Genomic DNA, 27806 nt, shown 5'->3' with positions numbered 1-27806 from the left:
CTTCCTCAATTCCCTCACCCCCTCCCTCTCCTCTTCGTCTCCTCTACTCTTAAACCTCTCTTTTCTAGCTTAAAGAGAAAAAAAAAAAAAAAAAAATGTTCGCGATACGACGAGCCCTTCTCCTCCGCCGCTTCCCTCCTCCTCTTCCCCGAACCCTAATCTCCTCCCTCGATCTCGATCCGACCCCTAGGGTTTCCTCCCTTCTCCGCACCTTCTCCTCCTCCGGCGGCGGCGGCGGCGAGGAGGGGGACAAGGCCGGCGACTCATGGTCCAGTGACTGGGGTGGATCCGATGAGCCACGATCCGGAGGTGAGGTGCTCCCCGGGTTCGACTGGGGCGAGGCCTCCTCCTGGTCCACGGGGCTCACCAAGGACCACTTCGACGGCGCCGCCGTAGGCCGCCAAGTCGCCCCCGGGAGCGCCCCGCCGCCGCCGCCGCCGCCGACGACGACGACGACGACCTCCGCGGAGATGGCGGAGGCGCGGGCCATGGACGAGGAGGAGGAGATCCTGCGGATGCTGGAGAAGGACAACAAGGAGAGCAAGGCGTTCGTGGACGGGTGGGGGGATCGGATGATGGAGACGTACCAGCTCCTGAAGCAGGTGAGGGAGCCCGGGGCGCGGGGGGCCTACTTGAAGGACTCCGAGAAGGCGGAGATGTACCGGCTCCACAAGGAGAACCCGGAGGTGTACTCGGTGGAGCGGCTCGCCAAGGACTTCCGCGTGATGCGGCAGCGCGTCCACGCCATCCTCTGGCTCAAGGAGATGGAGGAGGAGGAGGAGAAGAAGCTCGGCAGGCCCCTCGATGACTCCGTCGAGATCCTCCTCGATAACTTCCCTGAGTAAGTGCTGTTCTTGATGCCGTTGTTCCTTTTTGGTTGATAAAGTTGTCATCTTGGAATGATTGTGTGATTATTGAATGATTTAGCCACACATTTTCAGTTCAACCATGAAATGGTTTTGAGTGTGAAAAAAATTGCAGTTCGAAGACATTGGTGAGAAATGGAATGATTGTGTCATTGTTGAATGATTTGGATTCACATTTCAGTTCAACCATGAAACGGTTTTGAGTGTGAAAAAATGTAGTTCGAAGACATAGGTGAGAAACAAAATAGTGAGATTTGATTGATTTGTTGAAATTTAGTGGAACTATTCCAATTCAATACTTAGGGTTTTCAGGTCCTAGATATGCCACACTCACAGCCTTGTAACATAACAGTACCGAGGCCTACAAGATTTCGTGTAATGATACATCTTATTGTCTAAAATCCGTGAGTTAACCGAAGGCTTCATAGTCTATTTTTCAGTTTAAAAAAGCATTGTAACTAGCTACAGTAATTGATAACCATGAGAGATCATTGTTGATCTCATACACAAATAGTAAATGTGTGATGTTGAAAAGTTATTTAAAGATTTTAGTTAAACTGAGTTTTTGTATGACAAAGAAAAGTATTGTGATATTTTTCCCTTTATTTTATCTTAAATTTAGGATTTCCATTTTCCATTTCATTTTCTACTTAATGTTTGGTTTTTGTTGGAAGCACTCTACTTTTATTTCCTGTTGGAAGACGGTAAACATTGGCCTATCTGATTTTGTAGTGTTTCATATAAAATATTGCAATTTTGTTTCTTTCACTCAATTTGAACTTCAAAAGGGATTTTTTTTATCTTTGATATATTTGTAGCAAGTATTCTTTTGGATTCTTTTGTGACTCTTTGCTGATATAGTCATTATATGTAGTAAAAATGATCATTCATAGATTAGAACATAGATTTTACAATTCTTGTATTTCTACTAGATTATCTTTCAGGCAGAACCTTGTCAAACCAGAATTATGCATTTATTGTGGATAATATTTTTAAAATGGTAGATGTATAAAAATGGTATGGCTGATATTTTTGAGCCATTAGTCACAGGTTGGCCTAATTTCGCTGGCTTACCATTTTCACAGATAAGTTAATTTACAGAATATGTTGCTAGTGATGTCACTGCCACATGACTTTTCTGTTAAATTAAATTAAAACTAAATTATATAAATATAATATGTTATATATTATAATATATTGTTTTTATTATAAAATTGTTAATTGGACTATATTAATACATATTATTTATATTTAAATATTATAATAAATTTTATAATAAATTATATTTAAATATTATAATAAATTATTTTTATTAAATTTAAGTTTAAGTAGAATTTTAAAATAATTTATAAATTTATTATAATAAATTATTTTTATTAATTGTTCCCACCCATATTCTTACTTTAAAATTCTAAAATTTAAAAATTAAAATTTTAAAAATTTATAATTTGTAATCTCAAAATTAAAGTTTATAATTTTAAATTCTAAATTTTAAATTTTAAATTTAAATTTTGATATTTTAAATTTATGACGTGCTGTGATTATCATACGCAACTTGACGATGAGGAAGTTCGATGAAAGAAAGATTAATGACTCGTCTCATAGTGTTAACAACCCCATAGACATTCTATTCTGATTCCTGGTCGAGTAGGAAGTTACGGGTGCTTTTCAATCACGTGGTAATCGGATTTCATCAGCAATGGGCTAATATTCAATATTGATATGGTAGTCCTAGGCTTCAATCTTGATTGCTTGGATGTCGTATGATATGTTGTATGCAATCTTTAAAATGATATTGGCCTCTAGTTGGATGAAGTTCTGTGTTTACATAAATGCGTGGTTCCAACTTCTTACCCCTGCTACTCTCTCAAAGATTTCTTTGGTAAGATAATGTTACAACACTGGTGGAGTAATTCAGATTTCAGAATTCCGAATTGCAATAGAAAATGTTGCTTGTGCAGGTAGCAATTTTAGATGGTGGTCTTGAAACAGTGGTAACGGTGCTCCATTGCACCTCTGTCATAGGTTTTACATTATGGAAGTATCTCTGTACATATGAGATTGTGTATAGAACAGCTACAGAAGTTTATCTATCTACATAGGCGTTGTATCCTCAATATCTCTGGTCGGCTGCATTAATCTCCCTTTTGTTTTCTTACATTGAATCACACGATAGTTGCCAAGTATGGTAATTCGTGCTCTTTACTAGGCCCCAGTTAGGTTCAAGTTTGAGACACCAGAAACCACAGCATGTTTCTTAAGCCTTGGATAGTGATAACAACCTATAAATAGAAACCTGCGAAGAGGTTTTAAGTGTTATCTGCTCCGTAGCAGCAAATAAACGGCATAAGAAGGAACTATATGATTCTCCTTCCTTTTAGGTGAAATTTGTTCTGCTTGTGAATTAGGAGATCTGTGTTTCCTCTGGGAACAACAACTTTCAAAGTTATGTGTAACCTAGAATTACAAATTTCGCTTAGTATATCAAGTGAACATAAAGAATGTGCTCCTTACAGAGCCTCCTGTTTTTATCTTGCAGATTCTTCAACTCGCATGATAGGGAATTCCACGTGGCATCTCTTCCATACAAGCCCGACTTCAAGGTCATGCCAGAGGGTTGGGATGGCACCACAAGAGATCCTGATGAGGTACTCTATGAGATCTCTATGAAGGAAGACCAGATGCTGTATGAAGAATTTGTTCAGCGCTTGAACTTCAACAAGAAGAAAGTAAGTACTTTGACTTTCCCACGCTCTTCGGGTTGAGTAGTGAATCCATTGCTTAGTGCAAGTGGGAAAAATCTTCAGCTTGTTATCACATGGTTACAAGCTCTATTATTTCAGTCAACCACTTGCTTGCAAAATTGCTCAATTTGGGCCGTCTCCAAATACTTTTTTTAAGTAAACAAGTCTGGTGTAAAAATATGCTTCTTTCTGTTAAAAAATTTAGTGATGATATGCATTTCTTCTAGTACCTACCTGCCATGGAATATATGTAAATAATGAATAAATTTTTAATTTTGTATAAAATAGTATGGGAGTTCAAATTTTTGCCGAGGGGACTCAATACTAAAAGTAATCTAATTTTAGCATCTTTATGTAGGAGAAATACTAAGATAGCTGATATGCAAACAACTGATTTTGGTTTAGTTTAGTTTTTGCTGTTTGGATAGCTGACTTACTATTTAGTCAAGGAGAAATTGGAAGAAATTTCTATTGCAGTCTAACAAAAACCTGAAAAGATGGTTGTCCAAATTTTAATATGCTGAGTCCCGCCTCTTGGTATAAGGATGGGTCTCGACTTCTTTTCACTAGAAGAGAACTTTGAATGTATCACGATCAATGAATTCTCGGAGTCCCATCTCTGTTATCTTTTGCCAGGCCAACTGCCCTTGTCATTCGCAGAAGGAATAGCATTTATAGGGTGGTTCTTTAGTTGCTTGTATATTATTCAGAACAAGAATTTAACACAACCTGTTTAGTACACAAAAGAAGCTGAAATCTTTACACCACCAATCCATCAAATACTAAATCATCTTTGCCAGGTTGCTGGAGAGGTGAAATGCCACAAGTACAGCAGGAGGCGACCGGACGACGGATGGAGCTTTACAGTCGAGAAGCTGGGCCCCGGAGGGAAGCGCGGGGGCGGCGGCGGCTGGAAGTTTGTGAGCTTGCCCGATGGATCGAGTCGCCCGTTGAACGATATGGAGAAGATGTACGTGAAGAGAGAAACTCCCAAACGACGAAGGCGAATTATCGCTCCTTTCAAGTGAGAGAACCTATCAAACGCCTAATCTGGTTGAGACCACCAGTCTTTCTTTCTTCGATCGCGCATGCCTTGTAAAATAGATTTGATTTCATCGCATGTTTTAAGGCATTTCGACTTCTTGTCTGTTGTCGGCTGATTTGAAAGTTGTATGTGGAAGTTTTGAGTGTAGGATACTAACCAACCTTCATGTTATAACTTCATTAAAAATGTCCTCAAAAAGGATCAGAAATAAGCTGCAGCTGAAGAAGCAAGGAACTCCTTGCTTAACCGCCTTGCGGATTTATTTTACGCATTTTCGCTAAAGAAGATTTCAATTTTGAGTCTTTTGAACAAATGGATCTCTTCTTTTCTAGGAATTTCAAAATCAAACTTTGGCTTTTAGCGCGAAACTTAAAAAAATTTCATATTATTATTCGAGTTCTTGGTTGTTGTTATTGGTTGTGGTGTTGGTGTTATTTTTTGTTTTTATCGTCTTTTAACTTCATCCCTTCATACATCATTATGTGATGTTCATTATATCATGCTGCTGATGTTTTGGCAGTTGGATATTTGGCATATTAAAATTAAAAACCTAACACAAATATGGATTCAAATAAACAAAAAGGATTAAATCCTAAAAAACATGACCAGGTCCAATGCAATAATTTGCATTCATATATAGCCGCCCATCTATATACCCACGGTTTTGGCGTGTCATAAATTACAACAACATTTTGTCCAACTAGAATGCTCGATATTATTAAAGCGACGCGGTATAACACTTATTTACTAATTTACCTCACCAAACCAAAACCCTTTCCGTAGCCATCTCTTTCGCAAATTTCCCACGACCTCTTCGTCCCCTTCCCCCTTCTCCTTTCGCCATTGGAGGAGTCCCCCTCCACCTACCCCCTCCCCGTCTACATAGTACTATACACCCTAGGGTTTCATTTATACCGCCCCTCTCTCTCCGCCTCCTCGTCTACATGCGTGGGCATTTGGGTAAAGCGCACAAAGGGACAACGAAAGGAGGAGAAAGGAGGGAAGGAGAGGAGAAGCCACGAGGAGTCGGCCGCTGCTTTGGACTTTTCTCCACGCAATCTCCGAATTCGTCAGCGTTTGTTGGGGTTCGGTGGCCGAATCCCGAGCTCCGTTGCTGTTATAAAATCGACGGGCTTTGTTGTTTGCGTCTCCGTGCGTCCTTGCGGTGTTTGTGGTTATGCCCCGGAGAGAAAGGCTCCTGCTTTTGATCGTGTTTTCCACCAAAAAGGGTCTCGGGGTTGGTTGGGTTTGAACAGGTTGACTCGTGGGGATCGAATTTGGGGAGATTTTTGCGGACCACCCTGTTGTCAAAATCCCATCTTTTGATTGTCTCGTGAGTCGGTTGTGAATTTCTTGGCGTTTTTTGGTTGTTGGTGGAATTGGAGTAATTGGTGCAAGGAGGTAGGAGGAGCTCTAGAACAAAAAGGCGCCCTTTTTACTTGTTGCCGTATAGTTTTTCAGCAAGCTCAGTGTAGATCTTGGGAATTTTTGTTGTGTGGTTCTTCTTACTTAATTCAACATGGTGGGCACTGTTGAAGGAGTCCATAGTTCACCTTACGCCAATGGCTCCTCTCACCACTCGAACGGCGTCGAAGAGAAGCTCGACGAGCTCCGCCGCCTCCTCGGGAAATCCGAGGGCGATCTCTTAAAGATCGTCGGTGTGGGCGCCGGCGCGTGGGGCAGCGTGTTCGCCGCCCTTCTGCAAGACGCCTACGGCCACCTCCGGGAGAAGGTGCAGATACGGATTTGGCGGCGGCCCGGCCGGCCGGTCGACCGCGCCACTGCAGAGCATCTCTTCGAAGTAATCAATTCGAGGGAAGATGTCCTGCGGCGCTTGATCAGACGGTGCGCGTACTTGAAGTATGTCGAAGCTCGGCTAGGCGATCGAACGCTTTACGCGGATGAGATTTTGAGGGACGGATTTTGTTTGAATATGATCGACACGCCACTTTGTCAGTTGAAGGTCGTGACGAATTTGCAGGAGGCGGTGTGGGACGCGGATATTGTGATAAATGGATTGCCTTCGACGGAGACGAGGGAGGTGTTTGAGGAGATCGGTAAGTATTGGAAGGAGAGGATTACCGTGCCGATAATCATATCCCTGGCCAAGGGTATAGAAGCGTCGCTCGATCCGGTTCCGCGTATAATAACTCCCACGGAAATGATTAACCGTGCTAGTAAGTTTTCTCCTTCTAATTTTCGTTCATGTTAGTAGCACTAAGAAGCTATATGTGTGGTTTGATGTTCTACAAATAGTTAGTTAACGTCAGTGCGCAAGTTTACTGCTCGTAAAGATCATGTTCTAGTGCGGTTGGATGCTCTTCAATTGGCTCAAAAACATGTTCGCTCGTTATAGTGTAATGTCATTGTCGCAGAGTTGGTAGAATTTCTATTAAACAAACTTTGAAGAGTACACATTAGCAGGGTAGTCAATGAGAAGAGTGTCAAATAATTAGAAATTTTCCGATCAACCATACGGTCAGAATTTGCCATGCAATCAGTGTTAATGGGTAGGAAATTTGAAAAAAATTGCAGCTTATGTCTGAACAGGTCATAATCCTACTGCTGAAGATTTTGTCATTTTTTGTTTTGGTGCTTCTTGTTGAATTTTACACACTGAGAAGATAGTTGATTGCATTATAGAAGAGACAGGCCGCCATGCATACATTTCTGGCACTTCAATCATGCTTAATATTGCTTTCCTCCAATAGTTCATCGACCGGATTTCTCTTCTTTTTCATGAATATGTTTTCTCCCTTAAAGTTGATCTAGTTTGAACATGTATCAATTATTTAAGCGTAATTGTTAGGATTAGAGAACGAAAGTTTTGCTGCTATTGTTTGTGTGAATCAACTTTTCCACTTTTAAGCTATGTGGCTTTAGTTGGTAAACATCGTGTCTTCAATGTGGCATTGATCGTTTATATTATTTGCTGTTGCAGCTGGAATTCCAATTGAGAACATTCTATATCTTGGAGGGCCAAACATCGCTTCGGAGATTTATAACAAGGAATATGCAAATGCTCGAATCTGTGGAGCTGAGAAGTGGAGGAAACCTCTCGCTAAATTTTTGAGGCAGCCACATTTCATCGTGTGGGATAACAGCGACCTTGTCACGCATGAAGTTATGGGAGGCTTAAAGAATGTATATGCTATTGGTGCCGGTAAATACTTTCACAGTGAATGCTGTATCTTTTCTTCTATTATGGATGGTTTAAAGGAATCTCTCTGTAGTTTTTTCTGGTTTTAGCACATTTCATGCTTTCCTCAGTGGTTATCTTCCTGTTGTATGGTTACTTAAAACAACTATTAAGTTTCATTTGGATTCACTGAAAATCTCGATTTTTGATTGAGGTGTTTTGTGCTAACCAGCTTATGTTTCTTCAGGTATGGTAGCCGCTTTGACCAACGAGAGTGCGACTAGCAAATCAGTGTACTTCGCTCACTGCACATCTGAAATGATATTCATCACTCACCTCTTAGCAGAAGAGCCCGAGAAACTTGCCGGGCCGTTATTAGCGGATACTTATGTAACTTTATTGAAAGGTCGCAATGCTTGGTATGGACAGATGTTGGCCAAGGGGGAATTGAGTCTAGATATGGGTGACAGCATCAAAGGAAAAGGAACAATTCAGGTACCTGCTTTTTGATCTTTCGCATCGCAATCTTTGAACAGGCATTATGTTGTAAAGAGAATAGAAATCTCAACATCTATACAAATAGTGCCTCTCTTTGAATAACTTTTTTGTAATCCAATTGAAGTTAAGAGTACTTTTTATAAGGTTCTATATTTTCGACGGTGATATATGAAAATCCAGATTTTTTTAATGGCATAGATGTAAGTAGATGATTTTGAAGGGATACATGCGACAAAATGTCCTTTTTTCGGCCTTTATGCTAAATGGTTGTGTGTTCTCGTTTAGGGCGTCTCTGCTGTGAATGCATTTTATGAGCTCCTGAGTCAGACCAGCTTAAGCGTGTTGCATCCCGAAGCGAAGAAACACGTCGCTCCAGTGGAGCTCTGCCCCATCCTGAAGACCCTCTACAAAATTTTGATCAAAAGGTCGGGAAATTATCCTTCATTTACAGTTCACATGCTTGAGAATACTGTTATGGATATTGTTAATAGGATTTAGTTTCCAGAAATGTAAACTCAGAAGTGTTTACTTGGATGTGCAGGGATCTGTCGACCGCGTCGATTCTTCAGGCATTAAGAGACGAATCCATGTACGATCCTCGCGACAGAATCGAGATGGCGCAGAGCCACGCGCTCTATCGACCGTCACTTCTTGGCCAACCTTGAGCAAGCAGCAACTTCTTTAAAGAGGCCCTCATTGCGCTTGTTATGTGAGCTTGTTGGCACTGGTGCATATATATTACTTATCGATAAAGTGGTTGTAGTTTTTGACGAGTGATTTTTTTTTTTCTTTTTCTACTTAATCACATAAATTGTGTAATATACAGTTCCTGCAGTTGAGTGTCTCTTCCTTTCTCTGTTCTTTCTATTTTTTATTTCCTTTGTTATGATAAGAAGGGAGTGTGACTCTGTAAACTTGGAGAAAAGGAAGAATGAAATACAACCTCTGTTTCCAGAACTTTGTACAGCAGCATAGCATTTTTTGGCCTTCCATGATTCTTCTTATTTTGAAGTTATGAGTTTCGTGTACCACAACTATCTAGGCTTCAGGCTTAGTTTGATAATGCGGTGACCAAAAGCATCTGTTTTACTGGAATTTTTGTTCTCTGATACTAATATTGGCGGAGAATGCGAGTTAGAAAGCATTTCATTTTTTTTTATTTTTTTTCCTTTTTTGTTTTCTTGATTCTGTAGAAACATCAAAGTGAATGTGTTTGAAGACGTTGTTTTCAAATAAGGCCTAGTTAGGGGAGTCCGGCTACCGTACACTTACGAGTACGATCGCTTTCTTACTCATAAATTGTTTTCAATAATAGAGCTTCCGAATCAACGATTCATACCGTTAAATAATAGAGCTTCCGAATCAACAATTCATACCGTTAAATATTATCTAGAGTATTTAAAACTTTTAGAAATCAAATTTTATAATTTTTCGATATTATTTACCTTACAATCAAAAGCTCACAAAATTGATAATTTTTAACGACCGGTATGAAATATTTGCTAGTTTAACGGTGTAAAAGAATTGAAATAGGTTGAATTTTTAATAGAAAATTATATTCACTACCTAAATAAAGATCAATAACTCCGGTCTTAAATTGAAGGGTCCGATCATCCTTTTTCAGGATGTCGTTTGATTTTGACTGTTCATTTTAAACCCACTCGATGGACTGGTTTCGAAAAATTACGAAATTTATTTTCTATAAGTTTTAAATACTCTAGATCATGTTTAACGGTATAGATCGTCGATTCGAAAGTCCCAACATCGAAAACAACTTATGAGTACGAAGGGCTCGATACAGTAGTATAGTAGCCCTACTCCTAGTTAGGGATGCTTATATCTAAACATATATGCAGTTTAATGCTTTGAATTGTCTAAAAATTTGAAATCGCTTTGAAAAGTTTATTTGTCCAAGGATATTATATAAAATTGTGGTGGAAACTACTTCAATATTAATTTTTACAATCATTTTATGGCATTAGAGAAGAAGATTTTCAAAATATTGATAATTTTTAGGGTTCACAAACTTAATGGTTTTCGGTTTCGTTTCTATTGCAGGGTTTAACTGAGAAGCTCAACGAAAGAGACAACATGTACTCGGGATCGGCGACATTCACCAAGAGTCACTCATGTTAACTGTTTGTTTTTGCCCTATCTTATTATTACATGAAAATAGGATGCTAATCTAACCATGGTTTAAACACTACCAAATCAAGTGAGGTGTGTACAGTGTTGGTTCCCTGGAAATAGAAGGCAACATTAATCCAATACAAACTATGCACTGTGTTTGCTCAACTAATTATGCTACAGGATCTGAAATTCTGAATTTGCAGTTAGAACTGATGTTGTTGATTAACCAAAAAAAAAAAATGATGTATCTTGGAAACTGTGTGTCGTTGCACGAGAAAATGTAACAATGATGCATTCAATTGCATAACAATAATGTTACAGATATAATTCAGTATGCTCAGCAAAACTAAAAAAACATCTAACTTAACATAAACTAGGAAAAGGACCAAAACGAAGGAAAGAAGGAAAAGCCTTAAGCGGCCGCAATGGAATATGCTTGCTTTGTCTTATTCTTTATAAGTTGAATCAAATGACATCTCAAGAACAGCAATAATCACTCAAATTTCCTTGAGCATAGTCTCAGGTTGCAGGGATATACCAGAAGAAAATAAACCACTTACATGAAGTCATAATCATCCATATCATCATAAGTTCCCGTGACCAAGTCGTCGTCTGCCTTATCAACGTGAAGCTGCTTTTTCTTTGACCCTGCAAAATTTCAACATACTCATCGGCGTGAATAAAGGCAGGAAAGCATAGTGTGTAATAAGGGCAAAAAAGATCAGCTGGCCCCCCAACTGTAGATCACTTGAAACAACTCCCCGAACTTACGATTCTTTTTTTTTCTCTTTCAAATCTCGAATATCAAGTAGCAACTGTACTAATTGTCAAAATCCCATCCAAGTTCCCTACACTTCCATTATTCCAACCAAACATTTACAGCAACCATTAAGCTCTGGTAGAACTTTTTCATATCAACCAGTATGATAGTTGAGGGATCCATCCAAACATCCATCCAAATAAATGTAAGTTCAAGGACCTGCTCTCAAAGGATCCTTACCTTGTTTCTTCTTTCCTGCATTCGCTTCCTTCTCTGCCTTGAGCTTCTCATTTGCAATAGCCGTGACTGAGGAAGCGACTTCCTTAGCATCTGCTGCTTTCAATGAGGTCATTGAAAGCCTTATAACAGCTTTGAGAAGGCCCATGTAATGGAAGCTTTTCTAGTGACCGGAAAAAAAAAAAACAAAACAAGGTCAGCTCCTGCACTCAGATGAATCTATATCTCAAGCAGCAATACACTTCAAACATTCTTAAACCTCATATGAGCGAATCTTGTGGGAAAGAAGTTCCGCATACTCCAGAAAATCACTCTCTGATTTTGGGATAAAATTATCTAGAGATTTTTCATCGCCTTTCCGGGCAAATAATTCAGTAGTTGACTTGTAATCAGCTTCTTCCACGAGCCTGTCCGACGTAAATGTACATATAAGCAAAGGTAACCAAGCGAACACTTAAGAAAACAAAGTTACATATATAATCAGCAATTTTTTTAAGATTAAGAATCACACTTCATTTTGGTTAATGATCCGAGCCTAATAACAGTAGCATCTTTCTAGCCTCCAAGTTGAACTAAAGAAAATATAGCGGCAACAAATTTTACCTTTGCTGGCGAAGTTTCTCTGCAACAGGATCTACTGCTTCTTCAATTGCCACCTCGGTTACCTTTGTTTCAGGCTGTTTTCCTTTCTTAGCTGCAGCTTTAGCACCCGCCTTCGAAACAGTCTTTTCCACAGCAGGCTCTTCTTTGGGTGCCTGCATACAATATGCAAATGAAACAGATACTTCATGATGCCGAAGGATTTCAGCAGGGCAACACGTCATTGTTGTGTTACTTAAGTTTGTATAGTTTCCTTTGTTTTGAATAACATCTAGCTTAAAGAAGTTTATACTCGGAAAATACAATACGCTGGTGTTTTCACCAATAGGAAAATCAGCATCGCGTTGAACATCAAGTCAACCTAGTCTATTACTTGTACCTTCTGAAAATACAAGCAAAGTTGCATGTGCAATGCAAATACGGAGTTTGGGGAAATTAAGCAAAAGCATAACAGATATATATTGTTATTGACTAACTAACAAAATATAGACATGATGTATACTGCCTAACCCTTTAAAAAAATCACTGAAAGATAAAATTCAATTCCACACCATTGGGAGGTTTTGGCACACATTACTTACCATAGTGTCTAATAATAGCGATATGAGTAACATATAAACTAACAAAGATGAACAGTGCATAATTAAAACTTGAGGATTTATTAAACTTGCAGAACAAAACCTGGAAAGCACATAGGCACTTCCAAATTACAGCAAATTTACCTTCACAGGTTCTTCTTCATCTTCCCATGACTCTTTAACATCTTCATCCTCTGCATCTTCATCTGCCCACTTACTTTTTGGTGGTTCAATTTTAAGACTAGGTGGGGCTGGCTCAAAATCATCTTCCTCTGAAATTAAAGTCACATTCAATTATACAATGGATAGGATCACAGTGACAAGAAAAGATATCACATGCACCAAGCAAGGGACAAACATTTTTCTTCTACGCATATGATCAAACCCTAGAATAGAGCCACTCAGTGTCATCAATTGACGGAAGGTACTGTAAAAACTATTCCTCTAACAGTGCAGAAAAGATAATGGATTGACTTAGTTACCTTCAAACTGTCTGACTAAGATTAAAAAAAACTATTAACAACCCTATTTTCTTAACTTCCGTAGGAATTTAGTGAATAGACTGAGTAATAGAGGAGAGAGAAAGAGCCTGTACAGATAAGTCTACACCACTGACCTAAAAAGAAATCAATCAAAATAAATTAGTAACCAGAACTGTAGAAAACAAGGACTCACCCCAATCACCCATCCTTCAGATCTTTTGATTTTCAATCTTCTGATACTAAAAGAATCCAATTATACCTGTTTACACAATAAGCATAAAGTTCATGAGATCAAACTATTAAATCAACTAAAAGTACAAAAGAAAAGAGCATATAATAATAATAGAGCTAAGAGGCAGCAAGTAACAGTAACCAATTTCAAATTCGGATCTCACGTGGATCCAGTCCAAATTCAACCTACTGTAACCTCTAATCTCGTAAAACCAAAACCACCAAAAACCTCAGGTCCCAGTTCAAACAGAAAATGACACAAACCAAGTCACTGAAATATACAATACACCTCAATCTCAAAACTAAGCAGCCTTATTCAATTCCATTAACATGATACTTTTTTAAATGCCAAAGAGTAAATGTTTTGTGGAAATTGTTTTCGTCAATCTGAGAGAGCTCATCATGGTCACAAACTAGCTTAGTATCAACCACTCAAATTTGGCAAAAGTTCTACTTGATGAGTAAATCTCATCGAAGAGCTCCGACTATGAATTTTAGAAATCTATTGGTACCTTATTTGTAAATCAACAACTTATATTGGTTAAGGCTAGCCTATTCAAGTTTAAGGCTTTTAAGGGTCAATAGGTCTAATTGGAAAAAGGGTCAATGGATCTAATATAAGAAAAAGAGTCAATGGGTCTAATTGGATTCAACTTGTAATTATTTTAAAGGCTAATTAGTTTATATTAACCATTATAGCCTAAATTGGACCTACTTGATCCAATCAACCCTAATTCGATGTGAAATAACGATTTAGAGACCTCTGCATCAAAGTGATCTCTACTCAAACTATTAATATCTTAAAAACAAGTTTAAAATGCTAAATGATGAAACAAATCTGCATCAGAAGGGAAAAGGGAAAAAATGATGAACAAGTTGGGCATTGCCTTTTCCATCAGCAATATCTCTCCATAAGCTTTGATTTTATTTTTTTTCTAATATTACTCCCGGAACTTTTAACATACCTAAATGCAACAAAAGTTTCATTTTATCACATTTTATCATAATTTGCATTGTCGCATTGCACTTCCCATGGACAACACTTCTCCGCAAACTTCAAATCAACTGCTCAAGCGCACCCTAAATGCAACAAAAATTTTATTTTTATCACAATTTATCATACATCGCACAGTCGCATAGCCTTTTCCATGGAAAATACTTCTTTGTGAACTTAATTCTTTCAAGATACTCCCTGCAACTCAAACACACACTAAATACATCAAAATTTTGATTTTTACAGCATTTTCCATAGTTTTTGTATCCGACAAATGCAGTATACAACCGTATCCGATCAAAATACTCCTAAAACAAACAAAATTAAGAAGATAAATCTCTCTCTATTGCATTAAGATACTTGAAAACAATGAAACAACAATCCCACATCAAACAAAAACCTACCCGCGTCGTCGCTCTCCGCTCCTCGCGAGCGCGCGGGCGCAAGGAGGGTAACGATCGCCGGCGAGCACCGCTGCCCGATGCTCGCCGGCGCAGGCGCCGCCGCTCGCCCGATAAATCCGCGGGGAGAAGGTGGAGATGGGGAGGATTAGCGCGGCAGGGCGCGGCGGAGGAGACGCAAAATTAGGGTTTTTTTGATCGAGCAATGTCGGAGTGTTCGGGTCGTACAGAGCATGTATTTTGGTTTTTTTAAATATTTTCTCAGGCTTAAAACTGTTGTATGCACCCGGTGCACCGTGCACCGCAGACTTAAAACCAAACTGCTTCTCTTCCTCGATGTGTGACCGAACTTTTGAAAAGTAATTTTGGATCAAAAAAAATATTCTTTAACTCAATAGAGCATTTGGTAATTTTATTTTCAAGATCTAATTTTGATTTTTAGAATTAATTTTTTAATTTTAGAAGTCCAAAATCAGAAGCACCTAAAATCTGCTTCTTAAAATCTTTTTAAACGAAGCGGATAGCGTGCTATTCATCTCTCAAAAAAAAAAAATCTGATTTTGATTTTGGGCTCAAATTTTAAAATTCTATTTTAATTTTAGATTTAAATTTTGAATTAAATTTAAATTATAATTTTAAATTTAATATTTTATATTTGATTTTAAATTTTAAACTTTAACTTTTAAATTACAAAATTTTCATCTCTTGTCCTCTTTTCTACTGTATCAAAAAGTATGTTCCAAATCCGAATCTTAATACAAAAAATACTAATCTTAATAAGAAGAAAAAAAAAAAAACAATATGATCCTTTTGATTCTAGTAAAAAAAATTAGTAAAAAATTAAGAGTATAATATTATTAGATAATACTGATATTTGCAGTAAACATAACAGTTCTCAGATATTAAAGGGATAATATTGTGAGCATCATAGTTAGTTATTTAATTAGCAAGAAGGTATAAATCATAAATCATAAAGCATCTATAAGACATAAAAAAGCCTTGACTAATTTGTATTTTGTACAAAATTATTATAAATTTATTCAAAATCACAGCATTAGTCATACAAAATAGAGTTGATTTCGTATAGGTCCCTACAAACATAGTAAATAACAAATATATTTCTACAAAATTCAACTTTTATATGTTGCTCCTTTAAAAGTTCTGATGTTTTCAAATATGTCTTTTTGACTTGTTACCGTTAGAGAATTGTTTAGATTTTAAATTTTGTTATCATAAATATATTCCTCCAAAAATTATAACAGTATAATATAAAAGGGTAAAAATGTCAAAAAGTAAGCAGTGTTAAGTATTTAATATATGGTTAAGTAAAATTTTTTAACGGATTTTAATGATAGAGACATATTTAAAAATATCAGGACTTTTGCAGAAACAATAAATGAAAGTTGAACTTCGTAGGATATATTTAACATTTACTATATTTGCAAGGGCCTGCATTATATTTTAAAAAATAAATAATATTTCTTTCAATTGCCCTCCTTGTTGCGACCATTTGGTCCGTGAGATATAGATATGCACCAGGTGCACGCGAATCTCTCGTTGCACAATAATATCACAACCACGTGAGCCGAACCGGGTTTGTGTCGGGTCGGGTTTTTTTTGTGCCCGTGGGAATTTGGGGCCCGAAACCGTGGAGCGTTTACACCGTGCGTCAAAGGAGCGGCGCATGCGGACAAAAACGAAGCGAACGCACAAATAAATTAAATAAAAATTAAAAAATAAGCGCGCACGCAAACGCCTCCTCCGCACGTGCCGTGTACGCATAAAACATGGTCCACCGCCAGAAGCTCCTGCACCCGGTGCAGCCGTACATACTATATATATATATTTTTTAGTTACATATTTTCAATCTAATCATGCAACTCTATTTTACAAACAAAAAATGCGTAACCAATTAGTAATACAGAGTAAAAAATACGTATTGTAAAGCACTATCTGATAAAAAAATTATCTAAATAATTTTATTAAAAAGCTATTATAATAATATAATATTAAATAGAAATAAAATTAAAAGTTTTTAATATTGAGGTGTAGAACCAGATTTTAGATTTTCCTTGTTAAATACTTATTGCAATTATTAGATGCGGAATAACGGAAAAATGAAGGTGTGGTCCACATACGTACGGATACACCGGGCGCACACAATAAGTTCTTGAGTTGCTAGATCCGTTACTCCATATTGAGGAATCAGAGGCTCCAAAAATTAGTGGGCCCTACTGAAGAAATTACCACTATTGGATATTTCTTTTTTTCCGTTTTTCCCTTTTTTTTTTTTTATAGTTTTGGCCCTTTCTCCTTAAAATCTCTCGCCCCCTCTCCCCCTTTCTCGAAAACCCTCTCTCTCTCTCTCCATGTGTGTAGAGAGGTCGAACACTTGATAGAGAACGAAGAAATTTAAATTTAGCTTCGAATCCTACTCGAATTCGAGGTATAGTTACTACCCATTTCACCAATTTCAAGTTTTTCGCTTGTTTTGTTGCAATTTATATGAATTAAGCGTACAATTTTATCGCTTTGTGGTCTTTAATTTTGTAGTTTCGAGTTCGATGAACATAAATCAGTTAAATTCTAGGTTTAATTTGAGTAATTTCGCAATTATTTGCAGCAATTAATCGATTTCGAGTCATGGATTTGATTTCATGTGGTCATCCTACCGTGTCATCTCACCGCGTAGCAATCCCTAGCTGTAAATTTGCCTCAAAAACCCTAGATTTGAAGCGCCCAGTTGTTGCTCTACGAAGAAGAGCTCAGATCTCATGTGTTAGGGCAAAACCTCAAGATAATGCGAAATCTGAGAATTTAGATCTGAAAGAAAGGCTCAGATTGTTAGGTTTACTCGAGGGGCTTCGAAATCGTGCCAACCCCCCGGAGATCACTGTCGAAAGCCGGAGTTATTACGTGACCGACAGCGATGTGGGTTTAACGAATTTTCCTAAGAAAGTTGGTGAAGTCGCGAAGGTTGTGATACCCGGCTTGCCCGATGAGTCGAGTGGCGAGCGTGGGTCGCAAATTAGCAGCGGTTTCTGGGAGTGGAAGCCGAATTTGTTGGTGCACTATGAGAAATCTGGTGTGGAGAACACTAGCGCGCCGGTGGTGCTATTTCTTCCTGGGTTTGGTGTCGGGACTTTTCACTATGAGAAGCAGCTAAAGGATCTCGGTCGTGATTATAGGGTGTGGACACTGGACTTTTTGGGGCAGGGCATGTCTCTGCCGTCCAAAGATCCCACGTCTAATAAAGAGGGACAAGAAAGCAATGATGGGGAAGGGGTGTGGGGGTTCGGAGATAAATCAGAGCCGTGGGCGCAGGAGCTGGTCTACTCGGTCGATTTGTGGAAAGACCAAGTTCAGAATTTCATCGAACAGGTATACTTGGGAAAACATTTCCATACATTTATTGTGTCATTTTTTTCCTGGATGCTAGGATGATCTTTTGCATTGGAGAAATCTTTAGTGGTTAGTTCGTTGAAGTATGATTCGATTTTTTTTTCCCTATATGAAGTGAATTGAAAATCTATTATACATGACCTCATTCATTTCCAATGTACTGTTTAAAGTTTAAACTCGCCGAGTTAGTTGGATTGATGTTTACGGTATCCTTACATGGTGCTTAAGCACATATGGCATGTCAGCAACTCAATACTTTGTTGTGGGTTCACTTTTGGTCTTCCATTCCTCTTATGCCAAAACAATGTTGTAGCCAAAGTTTATCGCAAATGTTAAATTGCATATGCAGGTAATTGGTGAACCTGTTTATGTTGTTGGGAACTCTCTTGGAGGCTTTGTCGCTCTCTACTTTGCAGCATGCAACCCGCATCTCGTGAAGGGAGTTACGCTGCTCAATGCAACACCGTTCTGGGGATTCCTCCCCAACCCTGTAAGATCGCCTAGATTGTCCAAGCTCTTTCCATGGGCCGGCACATTTCCTCTACCGCCAAGTGTGAGGAAGCTCATTGAATTTGTGTGGGTGTTTTTAAATTGGCTTTATAGCAGCTTCTCAATAATCTACCAGCTTACAGAGATTGCATTGCTATTTTCTATTCAGATATTTTCAGATATACTCACATATACCCCTCAAAATGAATGTATTTGCTCATATTGCCATACACACCTCTTAAATATATTTATGAGCTTGTATAATTTTATTTGTATATACCCCTCATGAGTCGGCGCAGCAAGCGCATAGGCTTACGTGCTAATATGGATATTTCGTCCGGTGTAGATGCATATTTGACTTTAAATGGGCTATACGCCAAAAAAATGATCTTTGTTTTTTCCTTAATATGATGGCTTGCATGTGTGCTAGTTTGAAAGTTATTTAACCATGACTTTATCTCGAAAACACCAATCTTTTATATCTATATCATACACATTTGCATCAAAATATACTAAAGGTGGCCTTTTGCATGTGATACAGATGGAGGAAGATAAGCGACCCGAGAAGTATACAAGAGGTGCTGAAGCAAGTTTATGCTGATCATTCTACAAAGGTTGACAAGGTCTTCTCTCGCATTATCGAAACGACACAGCATCCTGCCGCTGCTGCATCATTTGCCTCCATTATGTGTGCTCCACAGGGGCAGCTATCTTTTAGAGAAGCATTATCCAGGTAATTTATAGTCTAATCATTCCCTGTATTGTCCGATATTGCTTATCTACATCGGAGAACTGTCCAGAACTTGTGATTTTATTTTTACATCTTGAATTAATTGGGTTGTAGGTGCCAAAAGCAAGGAATCCCTATCTGTCTCATGTATGGTAGAGAGGATCCGTGGGTTAGACCCATCTGGGGCCTTAAAATCAAAAGGCAACTTCCGGAGGTTCCGTACTATGAGATAAGCCCCGCTGGTCACTGCCCACATGATGAGGTTCCCGAGGTATGTAGCACTTCCAAATTTCACTTTTATGGCTTCCACCAATATTTGATTTTGTGATAAATTACTGAATAAACGATCGTCGTTAACTTTGATATTCTGAATAATCGTACTGTTCGATTAACTACTAAAATTAAGTAATTCGAGTCTGATTATATTGTACGCTGCAGGTTGTTAACTTTTTGTTGCGTGGGTGGATAAAGAACCTCGAGTCTCAGGGTTCGGTTCCGCTACCATTTCTTGAAGAACCGGAGTACATTCAGAGCAGCATGTCCAGAGAAGTGGAGTACGTGAAAGAAGGATCGAGGAAATCAGTTCAGGTTCGTTTTCTGGGTTCAAAGTCTTCTTTCTGGAATCAGATGGGCTCTTTCTTGAGATCGAGTATTTCGAATCCGCGAATCCTTTCCAGATAGGGAAAGCCTACTGTAGCTCCCTTCCCTTGCTTTCCCGAGCCTCTGTAAATTGCTTTGGTATTTTCATATTATTTGTTGTGTGAAAAAAAGTGTGTTGATAGGTTATGAATACACAAAGGCCAGGAATATTTTTAGATTTCTCACCACAATTCTGTAGTAGAATATACATGAAATAGATTAATACATAGAGATAGAGATCATACAGGGGGAAAAGGCTTTAGCCTTTATTTGACTCAATATTTTTGGTCCACTTTAAATTTTTTTTTTTTTGTGGGAATAAATGCAAAAACTGATGTGAGAGAAGTGCTTAAATGTTTTTAGAAACATATATGATCACTACTAGTGATAATGGGTTCCAAAACATATATGATCACTACTAGTGATAATGGGTTCCAAAACAGGGTTCAAAAACATATATGATCACTACTAGTGATAATGGGTCCCCCCTCCCCCCCAATAAATATATAAGGGCTTTTTTTGCAAATAGCCTCCTGACAAATTTTATTTGCAAAAATAGCCCCGTCCAAAAATTATTTGCAAAAATGGTCCTGCCCCTGCCACGCCAGCGCCACGTCAGTGCCACGCGAGCAGGGCGGGCCCAGAAGTTTAAGTTGAGCACGGTGAACCATTCACCGTGTTCAATACAAGATTTTTGTATTGGACACGGTGAATGGTTCATCGTGTCCAATACAAATACCCCAACAATGGCTAAGTTGGAGGTATTTGTATTAGACACGGTGAACCATTCACCGTGTCCAATTATTTGTATTGGACACGGTGAATGGTTCACCGTGTCTAATACAAATATTTTGATCTTAGCTATTTTGTATTGGACACGGTGAACCATTCACCGTGTTCAATACAAAAACTTTGTATTGAACACGGTGAATGGTTCACCGTGTTCAACTTAACCATCTGGCCCAGCCCCGCCCGCGTGGCGCTTGCGTGGCGGGGCCAGGGTCATTTTTGCAAATAAATTTTTGACAGGGCCAATTTTAAAAAAAAAATTTGTAAGGGGGCTATTTGTAAAAAAAGCCCATATATAATTCAGAAGTCGGGGCTCGAATCGTATTCAGTTAAATGCTTTGCGAGTATTTTTTTAGTCATCCTGATCATTAGGTAAATAATATCGAAAAAATCATAAAAGTTATTTTCTATACACTTCAAATATGTTAAATTAAGTCTAATAGAGTTAATCGTCGATTCAAAAATTTTATCGTAAAAAATGATTTATAAGTTTTAAGAGCAAACCAGCCCAACAGGCCGAATCGTCCCATGGGCTTTTGTGTCATGCATTTGTGATTTTGACAAAAGTTTTAGGGCCATTTGATGTCTGGTCACTGGGCCCTCTTGTATATAATAAGGGATCAAGCACCTTATATAAGATTTTGTTTTTCTTTTATATATATATATATATATATATATATATATATTTATATATATCATTTTTTTTTATACTTATGTAATAGAACCAAGTCATCGGTGCATTTAGTTTTCAATCTTTGTTTTTTATTATTATATATTTCTTAGCGTTAATGTATTATTTTGTAGTTATGTTTTATTTTATTGTGTTTTTTGTAAATAGTATGATTCTAAACGATTAGAAATGATGAGAATTTTTAAATCTAACGGCAGAAAATCTCGGTAGCATCGCAGCACTTGTGCCTATTAATATTATCCTCAACCGGACATCTCTCTCTCTCTCTCTCTCTATATATATATATATATATATATATATATGTATATGAGAAATTTGAAATGTATGACAAAATCATCACTATCATTGTTATCATCATCTCCAATTCAAAATGTGCTAAAATCATGTACTCTAAACACGACAACTACCATCCTCTTAATGGTCAACAAGCAAAGTTTATTTGATAAAATATTTGAATAAATTACTCAGGATACACTCATCATACACTCATCATTGGCTAATTAATCTCATAGTCATTGTTTAAATGTCACTAACTACAATCCAATATAGCCACCTAGGCAACTAATAGATCTACAATAATTAAAAACTTTTTGGGGGAGGTTTGAGTTACAACGACATCGTACCTTCCATTACTATTAAGTCATAAATGATTTTAATTCGTAACTTAATTTAGGAGTAGCTGTAATTTAAGTTATTTACTGTTAACCTCTCTCGACCCACCGATCATCATCGGACCCATTTTGTTTCTGCCATTCAGATCAACGGTTGAGATCTGAGAGACCAAACACTATATTTAATTTGCTGCATTATTATTTATTACTAAATAATTTTTTTATTTTAATTTAATAAATATAAGTTGTTATAAGAAGCAGTGACACCGCACGCAGTTAAATGCGCCGAAAAGAGAGTTGCAGCTTTAAGAGCGTGATATATCATTTCTTAAGGCTTAGTTTGATGTTGAGATCTATCTAACGCTATTAGATCGAATGGAGTTGAGAAAAAGTATATTGAAATATGTTTCTGCGTTTTTAGATGGGACCTTAGAAAATATATCGTAATCGACTAACCACGCAGAACGCAATATTACGTACAAAAACAGACAATGTATTTTCCATCATCGTTTCTCACCGCACGTAATGCAATCTTCCCGCAATTCCAAACGAAACCTAACTAAAAAAAATTAAGAAGTTCAATTTTTTTTTAAATTAATATATTTTAAATTTTAAATATTTTTAATCTAAATATTTTTTTTATTTTAATTAGAAGATTTATTAAATTGGAAACCGCTAATTTTATTAACTTAGCTTTCGTTTGAAATTATGGGGAGATTACATTACATGTAATGAGAAAGTACTCATTTCATATATTACGATCAGTCGGTTACGATATATTTTCTACGGTTTTACTCTGGAACGCAGAAACATATTCTTATATATTTTTATCCCAACTCTATTTTATCGGTGTTAGTAATGACTAATATCTAACGAAGTTTAATTTTTTTTAAAATAATTTAAATGAAAATAATTAAAAATTAAGGTGAGATTAAAAAGCTAAAAATAAGAACCGTACTCAGTTAAATGCGCCGAATAAAGAGTTGCAGCGTTAAGAGCGTGATATATCACTTCTTAGTTAAAAATAACTCGAGATACCCCCCAACTTGTTTTAAATTAATAAATTTCAAACATTTAAACTTTATTCTTATTAAGTTAATTAGAGGTTTATTTAATTGGAAACTACTACTTTTATTAACTATTAATGAATAAAAATAATTTAAAAATAAGATGATATTAAAACGCTGAATACGTACATAATGTATCTAAACTATTGATCATTTTGAATCGACTATACATACAGTTTTTCAAAATTTTAATTTTATTATCTAATCTTTTAATTTTTTTTATTTGTGTTAGTCAATGATATATTGATGCCCAACTGTAAATTTATTAGAGTAAGTAACTATATTAAATTTTGAAGTTAAAATATTATCGACTAATTTAAATTAAATAAATTGAAATATTGGGTAGTAAACTAAAATTTTAAATAGTTGAATAGTCAATTCAAAATAATTTATAATTCTAAATGATTTATAGTTTAGATAATTTATGCACAATATTTTACTTACTAAAAAAATAAAAATTGCGCAAAGGGATGTGTTTGAAAAACATCCGTAGTTGAGGGGGTTCCAAAAAAATTTTACCCCCATCTTATCTCTTTGCCCCCTAATGTGGGGCGTATTTAGGGATTTGAGTTCTCCTCTTCGTCTCCAGAGTTCCTCCTCCATTTTTCTTTTCCAAGGTATAAATCATCGAAAACCCTCATTTTTTCTCATTTAATGGACGTAATGGATCAAAATTATGTCTAAGTTTTGCTTAATTCTCTGTTACATTCGGTCGCACTTCGTTTTCGGTATCCAAATCGCTTTAAACCCCCATCAAATTGTTCCTGTGCTGTTCCTTTATAAGAAATTTTTTTTGGGTTTTGTAATATGTTTCTAGTCGAGAGTATTACAGTTAAAAAGCTATTATTTTTTGGTGTTTTCATTAATATATCACAATGTTATTTTGGCTCCTGAGTAAGGGATTAAAGATGTTGTTTTTATTCATATTTCAATTTAAAGGTGATATCTTTGTGCAGTTTTAGTTTGTGACATGCCTAGTTGTTGATTATTTCCTCAATTACTTTAGCTATTTTCTTTGTAGGCTAAGATAGTAAAGCAGTAGCAATTGTTGTAATTGAAGAGCAGATTTTTCTTAGTGCTAGTTTGTTTATGTCAGCAACAGGGTTTGCGATTGCGGTTCTGAATCACTTGATCGCGGTTTGCGATTGCGGTAACGCTGCTTCCGATCGGGTTTTGTGTTCTTGTAATATCGCGCACATTTTTGCTGTCTAAGATACATTACAGGGATGTGATTTCATTATTTTTCTCTTTGCTATGTGACGATGGTATGCGACGGGATGTCATTTATGTGGAAATTCCCATTTTATAAAGCTCCCCTTTTGCATGAGATGCGCTATATAGTTTTCCACCATCCTTGTTATTTAGATCAACAATTACTCTTCGTTGTATGGATTTCACGTTCCTGTTCTCTAATGGATTATCTTTGCGGCGTATAATCGTAGATATCTTTTGTTATTGCTTTTCCTCCCTGTTTTCGAAGGGTGTTGTTGTTCGACTGCGCCATTACCTTCAAAGTTTACTTTTTAAGCCACATCGAGACGTTTGTGTAAACCTAAGATTTCTCTTATGGTTACCATTTTGTTCGATAGGTTGTTTTGCGAGCTCATTCACTGTATTGTATTGTATTATATTCGCTAAGCTTTTGTTCCACAGAAGGAGCTGGAGGAGGACAAGAGTGAATTAGGGCTTCTAGAAGGATCTTGTTTCTTGAAAGAAGATGGCGAGCCGGAATACACACTGGTGTTATGCGTGCAGGCAGTCAATCTGCCCTCAAGGTCGCGACATGAACTGTCCCTACTGTAACGAAGGCTTCATTCAAGAACTAAATGAGATGGCAGCCATCATTCATCCTTTCGACATCTTAGAGCCGAGTCCTAATGAGGATCAGTTCCGTCGATTCAGAATCATGGAAATAATGTCCGCCTTAGTGCGACACCGGATGGCAGAAAATCTCGGGCAGGGGTTTGATATTTCCACTAGACCGGGTTTGCTATTTAGCGGCCATCGGCCTGTTTGGATGGCCGAGGATAGAGGTTTCGACTCCTTTTTCGAACAATTAACACGGAGCGACCGCGTGGGCCCACCGCCTGCTGTGCGGTCCTCGATCGATGCCATGCCTGTAGTTAAGATTACCCAAAGGGATGTTCACGGCGATTCGCATTGTCCGGTTTGCAAAGACCGTTTCGAGCTGGGCTCCGACGCGCGGGAAATGCCGTGCAAGCATTTGTACCACTCCGACTGCATTGTTCCGTGGTTGGTTCAGCATAATTCTTGCCCGGTCTGTCGGCATCAGTTGCCAACGCGGGATAGGGGAAGCGAATTTGATTCTACCAACGGCGAAAATGAGGGAGAGAATCGCCGCGGGCGAAGCCTCTTCTCCTCTCTATGGCCTGTTCTCTCTTCAAGCGCGACGAATTCAAGCACTCACCAGGACGAGGCAGCGGGAAGTGGTTCGGCCGATGTCGGCGAGGACTTCGAGCAGATTGGTTATTCCGAGTGGTCGAATGACTATTAAGACACTTCTCTCAACATATAATTCGCTGTCGAACTTTGTTCGCGTCGTCGATGGTCAACTTCATGAAATTCCTGTGTATAGAGATATTTAAAGGATCTGTTTTTTAGCCTTCTCTTATTTCTTCTTGTGGTTGTATAAAATGTCGTTTCTCTAACAGTTCGAGCTTTTAGAGAATCAGTTGTTTCATTTCAATTATACAATCTATGCTTTTCTTTTTTTTTTTCTCTCGTCCTTGTAAGTTAATAAGTTGTTGTAATATTTGTCTCAGTTAACACTCGATTCCGGTGTTCTCAAGTCTCAATTTTTGGGCAATCATTGAACTCTCGGGCGGATCATTATCTCTCGAATAATTTTGCGCTCGATTGTTCTCCTGCGATTATCTTAGAACTTGATGTGTTCTTCTTTCGGTGAATTAGATTTTTATTTCCTTTTTCTTGTTTACTTTGTGAGTAATTTTTGTGGTGAAAGAAAGAAGTGGAAAAAAAAATCTCAATGTTAATGAACCGCAGTTGTTTTATAAACTAACGATATCTATTTCTATTACATTAAAGGAGGGTTGGGGCAATCTTAGGTTTAGGGCTGGCAAACGAGCGAGCCGGCTCGCGTTCGACTCGTGTTCGGCNCTATATGCCGATGATATGATAGCTATCATGGTTCGGGAACCATGATAACTCAAAAGATGGCAATCTAGATGGGAAACTAGTAAAGGTAGGCAATCTAATATGATAATTTTGTTGGTGGGTGAGTTAGGATCCCTGGTGAGAGTTAAATTGGCCCCTGGTGATAGTAGGATTGGCGTGTAGAAAAGTAGGTTGCCGGCTTTTGAGTTATCATGGTTCCCGAGCCATGATAACTATCATATCATCGTATTAAGATAGATAGATAGATAGATAGATATATATATATATATATATATATATATATATATATATAAAAGCTCGAAAAGCTCGAAAAGCTCGGATTAAGCTTGCTCGGCTCATTATAAGTTCGAGCCGAACTTTATTTAAAGCTCGGAAAATAAAACAAGTTCGAGCCGAGTAAATTAAAGCTCAGCTCGAGCTCGCTCGGCTTATAGCTCGGCTTGTGCTATATATATATATATATATATATATATATAGGCTGGGGCTACTATACTCTTATGAGTATAGACCCCATTGTACTCATAAATTTTTAACCGTTGATTGATGGGATGTGTGGTTAGGATGATGGTGATCCCCACTTAGAATGATAGTGGTCCCCTAGGGTTGAGTGGGTAGTTGGTTAAATAGTATGATCTAACGGATGAAAATGATTAATGGAATAAATCTAAGGGTCGAAAACTTATGAGTATAAAGGAGTCAATACTCATAAAAGTATAGTAGCCGGACTCTATATATATATATATATATATATATATATAATGTATTTTAATTATATATAGGCTTTAATTTAATTTGGGCCATTATTATTGGCCCATAAAATAAACCCAATAAGTACAACCGTGCAATTGAGCCCAACTCTAAATTTACATAACACACTCTCTCTTTCAAACTTTCACTGTTGCACATAACCCTAAAACATGATAACATTCAAATTTTCAAATCCCTACTTTTTTTCCTCTCTCTGTCTCTCTCTCTCAAACCCTCATCCAATCAGGAAGTCACCCTAGCTCACATTTCTTATAATTATTTTGTATTTTGAACTATTGGACATGTTGCATCAAATTGTAGGTAATGTTCTAAAAAAATTAAACTATTGATTATATAATGTCGAGAATTTCAATCGGCTCGTTTAGAGCTCGAGCTCGGCTCGACTCGAAATTAGGCTCGCTCGAGCTCGGCTCGAATTAATTTCAAGCCGAGCTTGAGCCTAGATTTAGGCTCGAAATTAATTTCAAGCCGAATTTGAGCTGACATAAGCTCGCTCGAGCTCGGCTCGTTTCCACCCCTACTTAGGTTGACACCAGTCCCCCAACCCTCCACTTCATTCTCTCTCCACACACACACACACACACACACACACACACACACACACACATATACACACACACACACACACACACATATATATATATATATATATATATATAGAGTGAGGCTACTATGCTATCGGAAGCACGGAGCCTTCCGTACTTCCAGCTCGTTTTCGATGTTGCGACTTTCGAATCGTCGATCGGCTCCGTTAAATTT

The 27806-nt window shown here is 37.6% G+C and overlaps 5 protein-coding genes across 7 annotated transcripts; 4 read left to right on the top strand and 1 right to left on the bottom strand.

Annotated features, from left to right (window-relative positions):
- LOC109728007 lies at positions 70-4913 on the top strand. Its single transcript, XM_020258265.1, has 3 exons — positions 70-841; positions 3406-3595; positions 4411-4913. Exons 1-3 carry the CDS (start codon positions 96-98, stop codon positions 4636-4638), a joined length of 1164 nt encoding a protein of 387 aa, XP_020113854.1. The 5' UTR covers positions 70-95; the 3' UTR covers positions 4639-4913.
- LOC109728006 (probable glycerol-3-phosphate dehydrogenase [NAD(+)] 1, cytosolic) lies at positions 5412-9264 on the top strand. The gene is made up of 5 exons (XM_020258264.1): positions 5412-6832; positions 7597-7818; positions 8042-8289; positions 8578-8717; positions 8834-9264. The coding sequence occupies exons 1-5, from the start codon at positions 6175-6177 to the stop codon at positions 8955-8957; spliced, it is 1392 nt and encodes a 463-aa protein (XP_020113853.1). The 5' UTR covers positions 5412-6174; the 3' UTR covers positions 8958-9264.
- On the bottom strand, positions 10689-14930 carry LOC109728448 (eukaryotic translation initiation factor 3 subunit J-like). The gene is made up of 7 exons (XM_020258862.1): positions 14709-14930; positions 13273-13338; positions 12742-12869; positions 12023-12174; positions 11679-11826; positions 11423-11582; positions 10689-11070 (listed from the first exon to the last, which is right to left on the bottom strand). The coding sequence occupies exons 2-7, from the start codon at positions 13283-13285 to the stop codon at positions 10979-10981; spliced, it is 693 nt and encodes a 230-aa protein (XP_020114451.1). The 5' UTR covers positions 13286-13338; positions 14709-14930; the 3' UTR covers positions 10689-10978.
- Positions 17008-20264, top strand: LOC109728245 (pheophytinase, chloroplastic). The gene is made up of 6 exons (XM_020258611.1): positions 17008-17151; positions 17329-18086; positions 18457-18683; positions 19138-19329; positions 19441-19597; positions 19765-20264. The coding sequence occupies exons 2-6, from the start codon at positions 17349-17351 to the stop codon at positions 20005-20007; spliced, it is 1557 nt and encodes a 518-aa protein (XP_020114200.1). The 5' UTR covers positions 17008-17151; positions 17329-17348; the 3' UTR covers positions 20008-20264.
- Positions 23642-25864, top strand: LOC109728309 (probable E3 ubiquitin-protein ligase RHC1A). Of its 3 annotated transcripts, none has more exons than XM_020258687.1 (2): positions 23642-23740; positions 24777-25864. In XM_020258687.1, the coding sequence occupies exon 2, from the start codon at positions 24841-24843 to the stop codon at positions 25636-25638; it is 798 nt and encodes a 265-aa protein (XP_020114276.1). In that variant the 5' UTR covers positions 23642-23740; positions 24777-24840; the 3' UTR covers positions 25639-25864. The 3 variants fall into 3 exon arrangements, with proteins under 3 accessions (XP_020114276.1, XP_020114275.1, XP_020114278.1); XM_020258686.1 differs by having other exon boundaries at positions 23694-23740; positions 24226-25864; XM_020258689.1 differs by lacking the exon at positions 23642-23740 and adding an exon at positions 23768-23851.

Source organism: Ananas comosus, linkage group 23 (assembly GCF_001540865.1).
Source record: "Ananas comosus cultivar F153 linkage group 23, ASM154086v1, whole genome shotgun sequence".
In the NCBI taxonomy this organism is placed as follows: domain Eukaryota; kingdom Viridiplantae; phylum Streptophyta; class Magnoliopsida; order Poales; family Bromeliaceae; genus Ananas; species Ananas comosus.
This window is presented reverse-complemented; position numbering and strand designations above follow the sequence as displayed.

What these genes read in the sequence shown, in the direction of transcription:
- LOC109728007 (XM_020258265.1), top strand. Translation starts at nt 96, where the DNA reads ATGTTCGCGATACGACGAGCCCTTCTCCTCCGCCGCTTCCCTCCTCCT. An exon ending in CTCCTCGATAACTTCCCTGA is followed by an intron (nt 842 to 3,405) that starts GTAAGTGCTGTT and finishes TTTATCTTGCAG; the next exon opens with ATTCTTCAACTCGCATGATA. An exon ending in TGAACTTCAACAAGAAGAAA is followed by an intron (nt 3,596 to 4,410) that starts GTAAGTACTTTG and finishes CATCTTTGCCAG; the next exon opens with GTTGCTGGAGAGGTGAAATG.
- LOC109728006 (XM_020258264.1), top strand. Translation starts at nt 6,175, where the DNA reads ATGGTGGGCACTGTTGAAGGAGTCCATAGTTCACCTTACGCCAATGGC. An exon ending in TGTATATGCTATTGGTGCCG is followed by an intron (nt 7,819 to 8,041) that starts GTAAATACTTTC and finishes ATGTTTCTTCAG; the next exon opens with GTATGGTAGCCGCTTTGACC. An exon ending in TACAAAATTTTGATCAAAAG is followed by an intron (nt 8,718 to 8,833) that starts GTCGGGAAATTA and finishes TTGGATGTGCAG; the next exon opens with GGATCTGTCGACCGCGTCGA.
- LOC109728448 (XM_020258862.1), bottom strand. An exon ending in GAGAAACTTCGCCAGCAAAG is followed by an intron (nt 11,827 to 12,022) that starts GTAAAATTTGTT and finishes TACGTCGGACAG; the next exon opens with GCTCGTGGAAGAAGCTGATT. An exon ending in ACAAGATTCGCTCATATGAG is followed by an intron (nt 11,583 to 11,678) that starts GTTTAAGAATGT and finishes TCCGGTCACTAG; the next exon opens with AAAAGCTTCCATTACATGGG.
- LOC109728245 (XM_020258611.1), top strand. Translation starts at nt 17,349, where the DNA reads ATGGATTTGATTTCATGTGGTCATCCTACCGTGTCATCTCACCGCGTA. An exon ending in AGGAAGCTCATTGAATTTGT is followed by an intron (nt 18,684 to 19,137) that starts GTGGGTGTTTTT and finishes CATGTGATACAG; the next exon opens with ATGGAGGAAGATAAGCGACC. An exon ending in CACATGATGAGGTTCCCGAG is followed by an intron (nt 19,598 to 19,764) that starts GTATGTAGCACT and finishes TGTACGCTGCAG; the next exon opens with GTTGTTAACTTTTTGTTGCG.
- LOC109728309 (XM_020258687.1), top strand. Translation starts at nt 24,841, where the DNA reads ATGGCGAGCCGGAATACACACTGGTGTTATGCGTGCAGGCAGTCAATC.